The sequence below is a fragment of the Calypte anna genome, chromosome 18 (assembly GCF_003957555.1).
Source record: "Calypte anna isolate BGI_N300 chromosome 18, bCalAnn1_v1.p, whole genome shotgun sequence".
Taxonomy (NCBI): Eukaryota; Metazoa; Chordata; class Aves; order Apodiformes; family Trochilidae; genus Calypte; species Calypte anna.
In genome coordinates this window covers 7036286-7050750 of record NC_044263.1, presented here as the reverse complement: position 1 = coordinate 7050750, position 14465 = coordinate 7036286, and the positions used below count along the sequence as shown (strand labels likewise).

Here is a 14465-nt window from a genome sequence, read left to right as displayed (position 1 = left end):
GAGCACCCAAGTAAAGAGACAGATGGATATTTGAGCACACTCTGTTTTTTAGTGAATACACCACAAATCAATAGTTCATATCATCCATTTATTTAACAGTGCTGAAAACAAAGATAACCGTGGTGGTAATTGCTCCCAGGTCAATAGCTGGAATGAGATGATGCGTTAAGAAGGCACAATTCATCTTGGAACCATTTCACTCATAGATCCAATCATGTGCACAGGATTTGTAGTCAATGAGCTCTGCAGGTTTGAACCACAGGTTGATCTCTTTCTGTGCACTTTCTACGGAGTCACTGCCATGAATGATGTTTCTGTGGAAGGAGACAAACACCTCGTTTCATGTCAAACACACTTGTAGCAACCCAGTAGTTCTCCTAGACAGAAATCTGGGTGAAGCATCTAGAGCTGCACGACTATTTCAGGTACAATATTCAAACACCTCTATGATATGAGCTAGTGAAGCCTAGCAGGGTGACTAGGGCTCCTAGGGCTACTTTCCTACACCAGCCACTGACACTGCCTGCTCTTACATGAAGCTCTGAGGAGGAGACAGATTTCAAAAGTGTCAGTTTTATACCAGGCCATTTTCTTAAGGAGCAGTTACAGATTGTGACCTGCAAATAAAGTGTCATCAGACTCAGGTATCCACCAACAATTTTGACTTTCTAGAATAAAAAACTACCAACACTGAGGTTTATATCCTGATTGAAACCAAAGTGAGCACAAACCTTCCTACTTGAATGCAGAAGTCACCACGGATAGTACCAGGCTTAGAGTCTGCAGGGTTTGTTTCCCCAAGCATTACTCTCCCAGTTTTAACCACGTTGAGTCCTTCCCATACCTTAAGGAAAAAAGATAAATCCTGTTAATCCATGTTTATAGAAAATACCAAAGATTAATCTAGGCTAATAATTTATAAATTGTAATGAAACAAGGGCTCCACCACTAAAATTAATCCCACCTTAGACTCTCTTAGGCCTGGAAAGATGACTACAGAAAAAGCAAAGTCCTTACAAAAAAGATTATCAAGATTGTCACTCCAATAAAGGAGATGCTTTACCAAGCCTCAGTGAACTGATGTACAAGGCTAATTAACATCCTTATGTAGTGACAGGATAAGGACAGCCTGATGAGCTGCAGGTGCTCCTGGCTTTCAGGAATTTTGTTTAATCCACACTAAGCATTTTAATGTGCATTTTATACAAGCACACTTCCATTCTTAATAAATAGTAACTTCTTAACTTGATTGTTTTCACCTTAATTTTGGTTTTCTTTCACCCCTATCAGATCTGGGTAGTTTGAGAAAGTCTTTCCATAAAAGGCTTATCTGAGTATTTTAAAATCATTTAGCAAGTGAGACAAATACATATGAGACAGGCTTAAAGGAGAAGCAAGCCACTTACCATGGCCACAATAGGTCCAGAGTTCATGTACTTAACCAAACCAGGGTAGAAGGGTCGGTCTTTCAGGTCAATGTAATGTTGTTTAAGAAGGTCTTCAGAGGCCTTGGAAAGGACAAATGTAACGTTAAATATCTCTTTCATAATATACCACAAAAGGTGTTACAACTACAAGACTACAGCATTCGTGACAGGATTCACCAGTCACTGACATTACCAACAGCTGCTGCAGTGCTGTGGGGGTTTCAGTTCCTGGTGTAAAATCACAGGAGTTCACAACACACGATCTGTCTTTGTCATACTGTCAGTGTTGTGAATTGTCAGAATTATTTCTTTGCATTAAAGCAATCCTCAGCAATAACCTGAGCACATAACATCTGGATGATATCCCTTTAATACCACCTTTCAGACAAGGTCATTTGGGCTCTACGAGTCTGCACAAGAAAATTTTCCTTCCTTAGGAAATGGCAGATACCAAACGTTTGGGCTTGGCAGGAAGCTTGGCCTGGTGTGCGATGCAGCGCTGCCCAAATCCGGCATCAGATTCCCATTCCGATGCGGGAAAAGCCGCATGGAAGACGCGTTTATTCAAGCACCTATTCCAGGTGGCGAGGGCAAAACATTTAGGGCAGAGCCGGTGCAGGGCCGATTCCCCGGGCACTTACGTGCACGAACTTCATGGCCACCAGCCGGAATCCTTTCTGCTCGAACCGCTTGATGATCTCTCCCACCAGCCCTCGCTGGACCCCATCGGGCTTGATGGCGATGAAGGTGCGCTCGCAGTTTGCAGCCATCGCGCTGGGGGCAGAGGGAGCGGCAGGGCTGAGACACGGCTGAATCTGAGCCCCACCGCCCCCTCAAGGTCGGCGGGACCCGGTGCCCGCCCCACCATGGCGGCGTCCGTCCCGCCCGGGCCCACGTGGCACCGGGCTCTCCTCTGTCCTCCCCCCGCCCGATACCAGGCCCGAAAGCCGCCCCCGTGCCCGGGGTTGAGGCGGCTCTTTCCGCCATCAGGCGACCGCCTTTAGCGCTGCCCAAACCCCTCGGTTTCCCCGCTCGGAGCGGGGGCTCTCACCTCTCCGCAGCTCCCGCAGCCGCTCCCGCCCGCACCGCAGCCACCGAAGAAAGAGGGGGAGGAGGAAGCGGGCGGCCGCCGGATCCCCCGCCCTGCGGAGAGGAGGAGCCGCTCGGCTTGCGGCGCTTCGGGGCGGGCCGGGGGGGGGCTGGGGGCTCGCTTGGGTGCCCGCCCACCCACACCCGCCAGCCCGGGCTGCGGTAAGTCCGGCCCAGCCCGGCCGGCGGACGCTGCTGCTGGGCCTGGCCGAGGCCGCTTCGCTCCCGCCCGGTTGTCTCCCAGCCCCCGCAGCGCCTGGCAGGCGGCCCGGCCGCGGGCAGCTGCTGGACGGGAGGTGCCGAAGGGCCGGAGGCAGCTGTCGCCTTCCCCTCCGCGAGAATCATTTCGGTGGGTCAGGGATTCAAGGGAAGGAGGAGATTCCGCTGTGTAAAAGGTTAAGAGTGGCCGAGAGTTCTAGAGAGGTTTTCATTGGGGAGTACCTGCCCGGCTGCTCTCATCAGCCTCCCCATCAGGGCTGCTGTTGCCAACCTAGAGAGACCCAAGCTGCAGCCTTAGAGCTGCGTGAAATAACATTTCTCAAAGAAAAATGATGGAGGATCTGTCAGCCAGCAAAGTTCTTGCAGATATTTCATTTGTTAGGATATGGGAAGATGAAGCCAAGTGTCAAAACACAGGTGAAAACCTCCAAAGTCCCTTCTCACAATCAGAATTAGGAAGTGTTGTGACTTTTTATTATGTTTACTACTTGGTACTTTATTAACTTACATAACACATTTCATCTTCCTGAGCTTGTTATAGTCTCGTAAGACATGATCAGCCTGGGATCTCAGATGCACAGCATTGCATTTCTTCTGTGAGAAATGTCTTCTACCTCTTCTCAGCCTCAACATATTAGAAACACAAATCAGGAGCTTTCTGACAACCCCCACACCTCCAAAACAGTTTCTCTATTTTGCAGCAAGCAAATCAAGAAAAAGAAACCTCAAGGAGTCCTTCAAGCAAAAATGAATCTGGAAAGAGTCATGTTGAGCACAGGTTTGTCATGTGTTCCCTTCTCTCTAACAACCTTTAACTTATTTATCTTATATAACACTGAGTACTTTCAGAAGAAACATTTACAACTTCATTTAGGGTTTTGCAGTTAACATTTGGGTTTCGCTCATATTAATTAATTAGCCCTGAGACAACAAAATAAAAAGTTACTTTTTTCCACTTAAGAAACAGTAAATGTTGTTTTACTTGATACCATCTCTCTTTAGGAGATTGATATCTTCATAAAATACCATAAGCATTGAATTCAGAATTCATTGCACAGTTAACTGTTTGAAACAAGATCTCACTACAGGAAAAAGCCTTGGAGTTTGAACAGCTAATTTCATGAGACCCCTGCTCTTCACAGATACAATGTTACAGGTAAATAAATACATAAGACTGACCCCAACACATTTCCTGCTTCTTGTCCAGCAGAGTTTGTGAATATTCTTACAATCTCTACAAGAGGCTGATCAAAAAAGACACCTTTACTGACACACACTGAGCATTCTTATGACTGTATTACTTTCCATTATTAAATAATTAAAAAAAAAAAAAAAAAAAAAAAAAAAAGCTAAAATGCCTTCTGAAATACCTTATCCAAGAACCAGTTTGTTTTTTAGTTCCAGCCATTAAGGAAAGAACAGAAATGAGAACACAGTTATCAGCTGTCCTGCCAGTGAAGCAAACATCACTGTTGTTCTGTGCCACATCAGAGGGCTGCTACAATAAAGTGGCTGAAGATAGATCTTCCTCATCTAGCCTCACATTAATCTTCTTTTCACATAAAAAGGGCATTTTAAAAAGCCTGGCATTTTAATCCTTCCATAAAATGCTTAAACAAATCCTGGGGGGAAAAAAAAAAAAAGGCAAGTGAAACAGCATCAGCCTAAAGGAAAGGTCTCATTTTAATCAACATTGTGCTACAGGCACAGCATATTCTGGAGAGAGAATAAGCTTTTTTTCTGCAGCTTTTTTGGGCAAGGGGATTCATTTGATATATGCTTCATTCCTCAACATATGAGCACACTATCAATATATTTACATACCACCAGCTGACCCCTAACATTTTAACAAAGTTAAACTTTGACACTGAGCCATTGGCATATTTATTTACCAAATAAGTTTTACCATTCTTTTTTCTATTTACCAAAATATCCTCTATGACTACAGCATGTTTCAGGAAAATATATGCATTCTATGTCATTACCAATGAATGGTTTACTTCTCTGTGCTTTAGTCTCATACCTCTCAATCTCAGAAGCAGCTTTTTAAAAGTTTAATTCCACCTCTACCTGACAGCTCTTGATACAAAGCAGCAGCAAACTCTGTATTTTTAGTCACAAAAGAATAATCTCACAGTTTTCTGAGGTAAGTTTCTACCAATTCATCTGAAGGGCTTTGAAATAGCTAGAGGCTAGCATGTGTTTACAGATGTTAGGGATGTTAAATGATGTAGGCTCAGTTCTAGTCATAGATCCATTCGTGAGCACAGCTTCTGTAATCAACCAGTTCTTCAGGAGTGAACCACAAACTGATCTCTGTTTCAGCACTTTCTACAGAATCACTCCCATGAATGATGTTCCTAGGAAAAGAAGAGGCAGATGTAAATCAAACTCAGCCTCCTCCTTTGAAGTGGTCACTATGATGGAGTGAAGTTGTAGTAAATGTCAAGTAGTAAAGGCACTGAGTACACAGCCCCAGCTTTGCTCACTGTTTTTGTCAGTGGGCAAGACCACAACTTGGTTTCCACTTTTAGACTGGAACATTCCATGGGCATAGGGAACAGCAGCTCTGTTCATTGGCTAGAGAGGGATGGAGTTCCTACACATATCATATGTACCACTGGACATTTTGTGTCTTTAGATGGTATCAATAGTTTCAAAATATACCTTCCAACTTGAACACAGAAGTCACCACGAATAGTGCCAGGCTTTGAATCAAATGGATTAGTTTCCCCCAGCATCACTCTTCCAGTCTTAATGACATTAAGACCTTCCCACACCTTAAAAAAAAATCAAAAAGCCATTGAGGTTATTAAATATTAGTAGTAGATTAAGTAGCAAGAGTAAATCATACATTAGAGAATTACTTAATACTGCACCTCATGGCACAAATCACCATCTTAACCTTCCTGTAGCAAGACATATTTAATCTCCAATATTTTCTCTCAAACTCTTGAAGCAACTGCTGAAGTTCTGCACAATACTTCTCCTCATGAAGGATGGGAAGAGAACAGTTGTAAATCTTAATATAGTAATCAGCCTTACAAGGCTGTTGGGTCATTACAGACCTAGACCTCCAGTTCAACTATTTTACAAATAATCTACAAAGGAAAAACAAAGAAAATTTTTTCTAATTAAGTCAGACTGGAAAAGATTTTCAGTTTTTATAGTTTAGGAGTTATATTAAGAACATTCCACCAACATTTTTTGGCTTGCTTAATACATGGCATTTCATAGTGGGGGTTTGTGCAGGTCTGGTGTTTACGAAGGTCCCAGCTTTGGTTCCCCCTTTACTTTCCTACCCTCTTCCTCAACACAGTGACTCAACGGAGGGAGAGATGATGGCAACAAAATGAAAGAAAAAGGAGTTAACAGGATGTTAAAAAGGAGTTATGCATCTTCCTAATTGCAGTATGTGAATCTAGATTTTAAAATCCTTTTAAATATAAAGTAAAATTCAATAGGTAACACAATCTTACTGCAGGTATAACACTTAAATTCTGTTCTTTTCTTAGCTTCATTTTTAGGAACTCACCATAGCTACAACAGGTCCAGAATGCATATACTGCACCAGACCATCATAGAAGGGACGGTCTTTTAGGTCAATGTAGTGTTCCCTCAGAAGGTCTTCAGAGGCCTGCATTAAAAACCAACCAGCCAAACAAAAAAAGCTTACTGTAAGAACTTAAGAGCACACTGGAATCATATAGATTAACCACAGAACACTGGTAATCCTGAAACTTGCACGCACTCAAAAATTCAGCATTTCTAGCATCTTCCTAGAAGTACTTTCAGTTGAGGTGAATATGAAGTGTTTGTTTTCACCACAGCTGAACTCAGAAAAGCATCTCTTGCTAAGATAGACAGTTTATGTGAACTGGCATTTGTTGAAGATATTCAGTTATTAATTAGATAGGGGATGCACCTAGAAGAAAAATGATCTTCAGACTAAGGACATCAAGTTACTAAAATTAGCACGCTTAGCATGTCTAAAGCACTTACTCAGAGCTGGGAATTGGAACTTTTCCAAAACATTAAAATACAAAAAATATTTAAAGGCATCAAAATGGCAGGTTTAATTGTTCTGAAGGCTACAGCTGTCGCTACAGGAAGGCACTGTGTTTTAAGGCCACACTTTATATGAAAAAGGAGACAAGCAAATTAAAGAAAAGCTTACGTGTATTAATTTCATGGCCACCAGTTTGAATCCTTTCTGTTCAAACCTCTTGATGATTTCTCCCACCAGGCCCCGCTGGACCCCGTCGGGTTTGATGGCGATGAAGGTGCGCTCGGAGATGGAAGCCATTGTGCTAATGAAGAAGGGAATAAAAGTCAATATTCCAGGATGAGGAGGCAGGTACAGTCACACCCCTGGATCACATGGAATGTCAATTATTATAATAATTAAATCAAGCTGCCTCTGAGGGTCATTAACCCATGATCTTATCTGAGGAATCAGTCGCTGTACAGGGGTTCTCCCAAGCGCTGCAAGAGGAAGTTTAAAACATTGTGACAAAAATAGAAACAAGCAATTAGCAAATATTAAAATCAGAAAAACCCTGATGAAGTGGAGTGGAAGGTAAAGATTGCCACAGACACATCTCAAAGTGCAGCGTGGGAGGCTGCTGCCTGCCATTCAGGGTGAAATAGGCTGAATAAATCCGTATGCACAATTCTCATCTGTAAAACCCCAATACCACAGATTTATTTCGGAATATTGTTCGGGGGCAACTGTGGCCGTGTGTGTGCAGATACCCCCGTACGGATACACACAAACCCCCCAGCTCAGGGAAGCCCACCAGAGGAGACTCTCACCGGCCGCACAGCACCGTCTGGTTCCGTTTAAGAAGTGCAGAAACTACCGAAACGGGCCGGGTTCCTCCCTTGCCCGCGGTGAGACCCTTCCCTGGGCCCCGCGGAACCGGGAGGCCATTTCAACCCTCTCCACCTCCTCCCCCATCCCCCCAGCAGCTCCCCGCTTTCCCGTCTCACCTGCTGGCGGTTCCGATTGCCTCTGCCGGCCCATGGCCGCAGCCGGTCCGGCCAAGCCTCGGCTTAGCCCTAAGCCGCCTCAGCGGGTCGCCACCTCGGGGATGCCGGTTGCCATGGCGACGGTGCGGCCTCCCGCCTGCAGAGGGCGCCGGGCCCCGCCGGTACAGGCCCCGCACACACAGACACTGCGGGGAACACCGCCCCCGCACCATCCGCGCTGAGGCTCCTCTCACCTAACCCTTCCGGGACCCTTCCGCCGGTGCCCGCCCGCACACTCGCTCCTAATCCGCTAAAGGGACTTGGACCCGTGTCCCCTTTTCATCCCCCGCCTCTCGGCCCGACCTCTCACTGGCCCCGCGCCCCGGCACCCAGGTCGGGTGTTGGTTTCCACCATCAGAGGGTGGTTTTCTCTTTTCCAAGCTATTTAATGCAGGGATGCTCGGGAAATGCCTTTTTAAAGCATCTAATTCTTCGCTGCTGAATCTCGGTTTTGTTTAATAAAAGGCACAAAAAAATATTTTAATTAAAAAAAATTCTCATAGTGTTCTAAGTTTCCTCGCTAAAGAAGGCAATTTTTTTTTTCATTGGTTATACTGTATCAGATCTCAAAAACACCCTTCAACAATTTAGCTCTTCAATGTTTTGCCTTGAGCATTTTATTTCCTTTGAGAGATCTGAAGATAAAATCTCTGGACACCCAAGTTCTTGTATTCACAGCATGTCCTGCTGAGAGGAAATCCGTGCTTCTCCTGTCTTTGTTTCTGAAACTGGGATGAACTTCCTGGGCTCTGCTCCCTGGCTCTTCTTGAAAGCAAAATAAAATGGATTTCACTTCCCTCTGGGTAGGACACAGCTGCTGCTGAGCAGGAGTCAGCTCAGCTTTTTGGTATCATGGATCTCCTTAGTTGGGATCCCTTTCTTTGCTACAATCCTTCACACATCCACGTCTTACTTCCAGTTCTGGTAGGAGCAGCTAGATAGATTTGACATAAGAATCTCTTCAAATAACCTATTCATTGATACCCAGGGGCCTTTTTTTTCCAAGTATGATGATAGGATGATGCACCCATTTTTCCAAGGTCATTTACTTAAGATGTTTAAAACAACACAGCATTGGACAGTCTAGCAAGTCCCCCTTTAAGTTATTTTGAACTTAGAATTTCTGAGTATTCTCCTGGCAATGTCAATCCATTATATAGTTGTTTCAAAACACATTTGTTTCACACTACTAAAACAAAACACTGCAGCTTTAGTGTTCCTCATCAAGGCAAAATCCTCAGCAAGGCTGTAATCCTCAGCAAGGCAAAATAATATTTAAAACTAAAAATAGAAAAGGTCTCTAGAAACAGGATGTTTAGAAAAATATTTGCTTAAAAGCAGCAAAAGGACATCTATTTATAGCCTGGCTAAAACGATGCCATTTAATGATTAAAGCTTAGGACTTTAAGGTGGGCAAGCACTGTCTGCTGTGTGATCTTTGCCAAGTCTTTTAACCTCATTAAATAAGGGTCATCTTTGTCACTTTTGAGATTAATCCACGATTAGCAGAGCAGGTTGTGCATTATATAGTACATGAACCACCACAGAAACACACTTGTTATTTTTAATGTATAAAAAAGCAGCTTTTTCTGCAGGGTGAAAATTCTACCAGAATTAACTAAATTACATTGAAAATTACATGTTTCCCTAAAATGCAAACAAGTAGTCAAGCTAGACAAATAATTTCCTAAAAACATCTTGATCATGGGAAGAGAAAATAAAGCCCTGCAAAGTTTTCAGTGAGTGAACCAAGTACAATTACTGAGCTCAGGTCATTTACCCATTACTTAAAACCAGTAGAGATTTCTGAAAGGGGTATAAGGCAAAAGACTGACTGTGAATGTCTCCCAAACTCCAGGAGAACACATCTCCCAGCTCTGTCCTCTTGGCCCCAGCTGTACAAAGGTCTCAGCCTACACCTGTACCACTTGCAACATTTAGAGAGTTCTCAACAAGGCTCATGTTTTGTGCTGTGCACCTCTTGCTCCTTATAACCAGACCTGCAAGCCTCCCATGGTTTTTTGCTCATGTCTATACTGCTCTTCATTAAGTTAAGTATTCCTGTCATTCATCTTTTTAGCTTGATTCCTGTTGCCCTTTAAGATACACAGCACCAGAGAATTAAGTTTTTCCAACAATATCTCCCTCTGGGTCAAGTCCTAGTTAAACTCTTCTCATCCCCTACTGATTCAGGGGCTACTTTTCTTCCCTGCTAAGTTGCAAATCAATTTACTTCCAAATAAACTGTTATTTCTAGGGACAGGGAATATAATTTTTCTTATTACCTAGAAAACTAATCTATTTTTCAAGCAGCTCTTTCCTCAAGAGTGTGAACTGCATTTTACTCAAGTAGTTACCAGAAACAGCCACTGCCTTCAAGCTACAAAGACAATACTATCAGATTTCTTTGTGCTGTTTCATATGCTTGATTAGTTTACTAAATTGACAAGTCATCAAGGCCCCTTAATCTCCTGGCAAGCAACTAGGATATAATTCCATAAGTTGTTCTATTTTTAATCCATCCCCGAGTTTCTGATCTCACACTGATTTCAAGGTGAACATCATAAAATGTGATCACAATGGTAAGACTGTAAATAAGATAAACTTTAACACCACTTGAAACCTGCCTCAAGATAATTTTTCTACTGTCTAAGTACTTTATTAATCCCTGTTAGATCCCCCCAGGTGACTAGAAATAAAAGTGAGAGAAATAAAAGAGGAGCACAAGTGGCTCTCCCCTACCTGTACTCCTCAGTCTGACTTGCACCTGTAGTGGCAACAGTCTCCCTGCTCAGTCATGGGCTTGCTCCAGCTGTGGAATCAAACCCTATTTATCAATTTTACTAATCGAAAGAGGATAAAAATAGCATGTCCTCAGAGACCCCTTCCCTCAAAGGCTGTCAGCAGACACCTTGACCCATTTTTGCCATCTGTCAGAAGGAAGATCTTTTGAGCTTGTGTATTTGTGCAGCCAGCCAAGTGTGATGGCAATAAACTCTACACAGGTAAAATGATCACTGCTGCAGTTCCAGATGATTGGTACTTTTATCCTCCCAACACTCTGCAGCTGTTTGGAGCTGTCCTCACGTGATGCAGTATTACAGGAGTCATGTGGGGAGGTGTGGGTTCAAAGTCCACTGCAGTCACACACAGCCTGCCAGCATTGTCCTGCTGCCTCTCAACTCTGTTTGCAAATCTATTCAAGCTCAGTTAAAAAATAAATGTGTCAATAACCAACTCCCTAAAGGTTCTCAGAGCCTCTGCAATACAAACAAGTGAGGCAAATGGGCAATGAGGTATCACCTAAAGGGAGAAATTCTGAAAGACAGCTTCCCTCAGCTCTCCTGCCTCCAGTAAAGATTGCAATCCAAGGCAGAGAGCAGGCAAGCACAGAAAAGGTGCAGTTTTTCATTGTGGACAGTTGCTAAAGAGAAGTATGAAAAACAGTATTTTCATAAGGATCATATCCAATCTTTTCAATGAAACATCACTTGAGATGTAAGCAGGAAAGAGTTTTTTTAAATTATTTTTTAGCTAAAACGATGTAATATTTTTGTCATAGTTAACAGGCAGACAGCTTTTCTTCCTTTTTGCCATTTTTAAAAATAGATTTGTCTGTTAACTGCCAGTGCCCTTGCCACATGATGCTAAGTATTAGCTTAGGAGGGTGACGTCTAAACACAATACTCAAGAAATCCAGTACTTGGAGCTGAATTATTTTCTTCTTGTCATTCCTACTCAGAGCCAGTACCTCAGTACATAAAAAGGCAATGCAGCATATGCATTTAAGGCACAGTTGCTGTCTTAGAATCTGTCCAAAACAGAGGAAATAGTGTAAACCTCTACTGCACTCCAGTGGATATTAATGCAAGCACTGCAGTTAAGAGTTCCACCACTTCTCAAGATTTTGCTTCTTTTAAAACTCTTGATTCTTTGTTCCAGTGCTGCTACTGAGCCACTGGCTTCCTAACATCCTTGCCTTGTACATGAAATATTTAATGCAAAATAGTGATTTCTGCAAATATTAATTACATGATAAAAATGAGGGATATGGAGCAATTCAAACTTTTCAATCTGAGTAATGTTTTTAGATTTACTGTGCCTAGAATCTCTTGTTATTCACATGATGAAACACATGGTCCAGAATGGCATTTGCTGTTCCAAATCCAAGGAAAACCAATCTGTCTCAGCAAGTGCAATATGTTTCCTAAGTTGTGTTACTAAGAAAGCGCTTTTGATATTTATTTGGAGACATCATTAGAAAAAAAAGATCTTTTGGCTGTCAGGGATCAGCCAACTTGAGACCAAATCATGGGCTGGGTGCTGCCAAGTCCTGAACCCAGTTTTAGCTCTGGCAGCCATCCCCAAAGGAATCACTTAATCTATTTATACCCCTGGGGGATGCAATAGATAAATAAATAATAATGTTTTCACGTGCACCGTCAGAGAGCATTTCCTTGAAACTTATTCAAAGAAATAAAGGTTCACCGCGCAATCCCTCGGGCTCCCTCCTGCCTTCCCGCTGCCCCGGCCCTTCCCAAGGCCGTTTCCACGGGCACTGCCTCCCCACGGCCCTCAGCTCCGGAGCTCCGGCCCGGGACAGACTTAAACATCTCCCCTTGAGGCGAGCACCTTGCCCGAGGGCCCGGCAACCCTCAGCTCCCACCGCCGGGCACCTCATCGTCCCCCCAACGCGTCGCGGACCTCGGGAGCCATCCCCTCGCTCCCGCAGCCCGCGTTCACCTCAGCGGGATAACCTCGGGAGCTGAGGCGCTGACCAGGGGCTGAGACACTGACCGGCAGCCGCCATCTTCCCTTCCCGCCCCTCTGACCTCCCCTGTGACGCGGCAGCTCCGCCCCGGCGCGGCGGGTGAGGTCAGTGCCGTGCGCCGGTGCCGCTCTCCGCCCCCTGCCGCCCCGCTGGCCCGGGCTGCAGGCGAGGCCCCGCCGCAGAGCGAGGAGGAGGAGGCGCCGGGAGCGCTGAGCTGCTGCCGCCCCGCCGAGCCCCGCGAGGGAAGGCGCTCGCCCGCAGCCATGGAGCTGGCGGACGGCGTGGTGTATCAGGAGGACCCCGGCGGCCCCGGCCCCGCCATGATGTCGGAGCGGGTGTCGGGGCTGGCGGGCTCCATCTACCGCGAGTTCGAGCGGCTGATCGGGCGCTACGACGAGGAGGTGGTGGCCGAGCTGATGCCGCTGGTGGTGGCCGTCCTGGAGAACCTCGACTCGGTGTGCGCCCACAGCCAGGAGACCAGCGTGGAGCTGGAGCTGCTGCGGGACGACAACGAGCAGCTCCTCACGCAGTACGAGCGGGAGAAGGCGCTGCGCAAACAGGCCGAGGAGGTGAGGGCGGGCGCCGGGCCCGGGGGCTGAGGCGGGAGCGGAGCCGGTGGAGGGCGGGGAGCCGTTCCCGAGGCGGGCGGCGGCTCCGGGCTTCCTCGGTGGGGAGAGGCGGGGGGGACTTCCTGCCCAGCCGCCTCCTTCGGGGCCCCGCGGAGGGCGGGGTGGTGCTTGCGGCACCGGGGCCCGGGGGTGCCTCCTGCGGCTCCCACGCAGGGAGGCCCGGGGTGGCGGTGGCGGCTCCCTGGGCTGAGAGCCACCGGGTGACGAGTTCAGGTCGCGACGTGTCTCGGGGAGGCGGGGAGCGCGTCCTCCCGGCTACGCTCCGCAGCCTCCGGTGCCCGCTGCTCCGGGCTGCGAGGCGGGCGGTGTCGGAGCTCTGGGGCGTGAGTCCGGGAGTCTTCAGGGTGGTTCCTCCTGGAGGACTCTGCAATAACTCCCTGAAGAGCTTGGTCTCCCGGTCCGCAGAACAGCGGTAGTGGTGTGCGGGGTAAACGGGGAATCAGGGACTTGCCCCGCTCTTTCGCTTTTCCTCCGGATTTTCCCTGAGGCAGGAGGAGGATTGTCTATTTCGTGTCAGTTGTAGGGAGTATTTGCAAAAAAATAAATAAATGGGGAAATCTGTGCTGTCTAGACTGGCATTCTTCAGAGGTGGTACATGAAAGCTGCAGGTGGTGTAGGCCACGCAATGACACAGACTCTGACTTAGGGTGTTACTATAAAAATTGAAATAAAAATCTCTGAGAATTACTTCAGTGTAAGTAAGCTTGTGAAGTGTGATTTTCTGCAAGATTATCAACCAATACAATAGAAAGCAGCTGAGCAGGATAATTTCCCCCAGTCCATTGTCTTGCCAAACTCCTGTAGGAAATTGGATTGACAGCATTATCTGTAGTTAGTCTATTTCAAGACTTTGTGTCCTGTGTTTATCTCTGTGGTTGTGCTTACCTTCTAAATTGTACAAAAACCCAGTAGTGTGACACTGAGGGTCAAGACAATATTGACAACAAAAACTTAGAGAAACATTAACCCAGTGCAAATATTTGTATGCATTATGCTAATAAGTGACCAAAAAATGTTGCTTGGAAAGTGTTCCAAGACTTTGTTAGTTTGTTTCAAAGTAATGTGATTTGAACTGTGTCCCCCCCAACTCTTGGACTAACAGATAATTCATCCTTGCTGTCAAACATGTAGTTGTTTGATATATTATGGACTGCAGTCTGGGGACTCTTACTGTAAAGCTTTAATCACTATTTCTGACACAGGCTCAGTGTAACAGGCTTTTGTAGAGAACATTTTATTAAGAGAGTAAGGCACATAAGTATTTCCTGAACATAAGTATTTTTCATGGGAAAATCAATC

The 14465-nt window shown here is 45.5% G+C and overlaps 3 protein-coding genes across 6 annotated transcripts in view; 1 reads left to right on the top strand and 2 right to left on the bottom strand.

The window, feature by feature from the left end:
* Positions 1 to 69: 69 nt before the first annotated feature.
* LOC103529054 (nucleoside diphosphate kinase) lies at positions 70 to 2627 on the bottom strand. The gene is made up of 5 exons (XM_030462141.1): positions 2479 to 2627; positions 2069 to 2201; positions 1407 to 1508; positions 732 to 844; positions 70 to 314 (listed from the first exon to the last, which is right to left on the bottom strand). Exons 2-5 carry the CDS (start codon positions 2195 to 2197, stop codon positions 197 to 199), a joined length of 462 nt encoding a protein of 153 aa, XP_030318001.1. The 5' UTR covers positions 2198 to 2201; positions 2479 to 2627; the 3' UTR covers positions 70 to 196.
* Positions 2628 to 4566: 1939 nt separating this feature from the next.
* LOC103529055 (nucleoside diphosphate kinase) lies at positions 4567 to 12566 on the bottom strand. 3 transcript variants are annotated; one of them, XM_030462139.1, is made up of 6 exons: positions 12510 to 12566; positions 10509 to 10578; positions 6913 to 7045; positions 6271 to 6372; positions 5403 to 5515; positions 4567 to 5095 (listed from the first exon to the last, which is right to left on the bottom strand). In XM_030462139.1, exons 3-6 carry the CDS (start codon positions 7039 to 7041, stop codon positions 4978 to 4980), a joined length of 462 nt encoding a protein of 153 aa, XP_030317999.1. In that variant the 5' UTR covers positions 7042 to 7045; positions 10509 to 10578; positions 12510 to 12566; the 3' UTR covers positions 4567 to 4977. The 3 variants fall into 3 exon arrangements, with proteins under 3 accessions (XP_030317999.1, XP_030318000.1, XP_030317998.1); XM_030462140.1 differs by lacking the exon at positions 10509 to 10578 and having other exon boundaries at positions 12510 to 12526; XM_030462138.1 differs by lacking the exons at positions 10509 to 10578; positions 12510 to 12566 and adding an exon at positions 7728 to 7828.
* Positions 12567 to 12617: 51 nt separating this feature from the next.
* The window catches only part of SPAG9 (sperm associated antigen 9), a 60383-nt gene continuing 58535 nt past the window's right edge, over positions 12618 to 14465 (top strand). The window contains exon 1 of one of the 2 annotated variants that reach the window (XM_030462003.1): positions 12618 to 13106. In XM_030462003.1, coding sequence (XP_030317863.1) covers positions 12801 to 13106 — 306 coding nt within the window. In that variant the 5' untranslated portion in view covers positions 12618 to 12800. The remainder of the gene's footprint in view (positions 13107 to 14465) is intronic. The other variant, XM_030462002.1, reaches the window with a different exon arrangement.

Bases quoted from the DNA above. Each gene is read 5' to 3' on its own strand.
- LOC103529054 (XM_030462141.1), bottom strand. From the start codon at position 2,197: ATGGCTGCAAACTGCGAGCGCACCTTCATCGCCATCAAGCCCGATGGG. The intron at 1,509-2,068 runs GTAAGTGCCCGG...GTCCTTTCCAAG, and splicing joins TGGCCATGAAGTTCGTGCAC to GCCTCTGAAGACCTTCTTAA. The intron at 315-731 runs GTTTGTGCTCAC...CTCCTTCCACAG, and splicing joins TTCTGCATTCAAGTAGGAAG to AAACATCATTCATGGCAGTG.
- LOC103529055 (XM_030462139.1), bottom strand. From the start codon at position 7,041: ATGGCTTCCATCTCCGAGCGCACCTTCATCGCCATCAAACCCGACGGG. The intron at 5,516-6,270 runs GTGAGTTCCTAA...TTTTTTTTTAAG, and splicing joins CTGGACCTGTTGTAGCTATG to GTGTGGGAAGGTCTTAATGT. The intron at 5,096-5,402 runs GTATATTTTGAA...TTCTTTTCCTAG, and splicing joins TTCTGTGTTCAAGTTGGAAG to GAACATCATTCATGGGAGTG.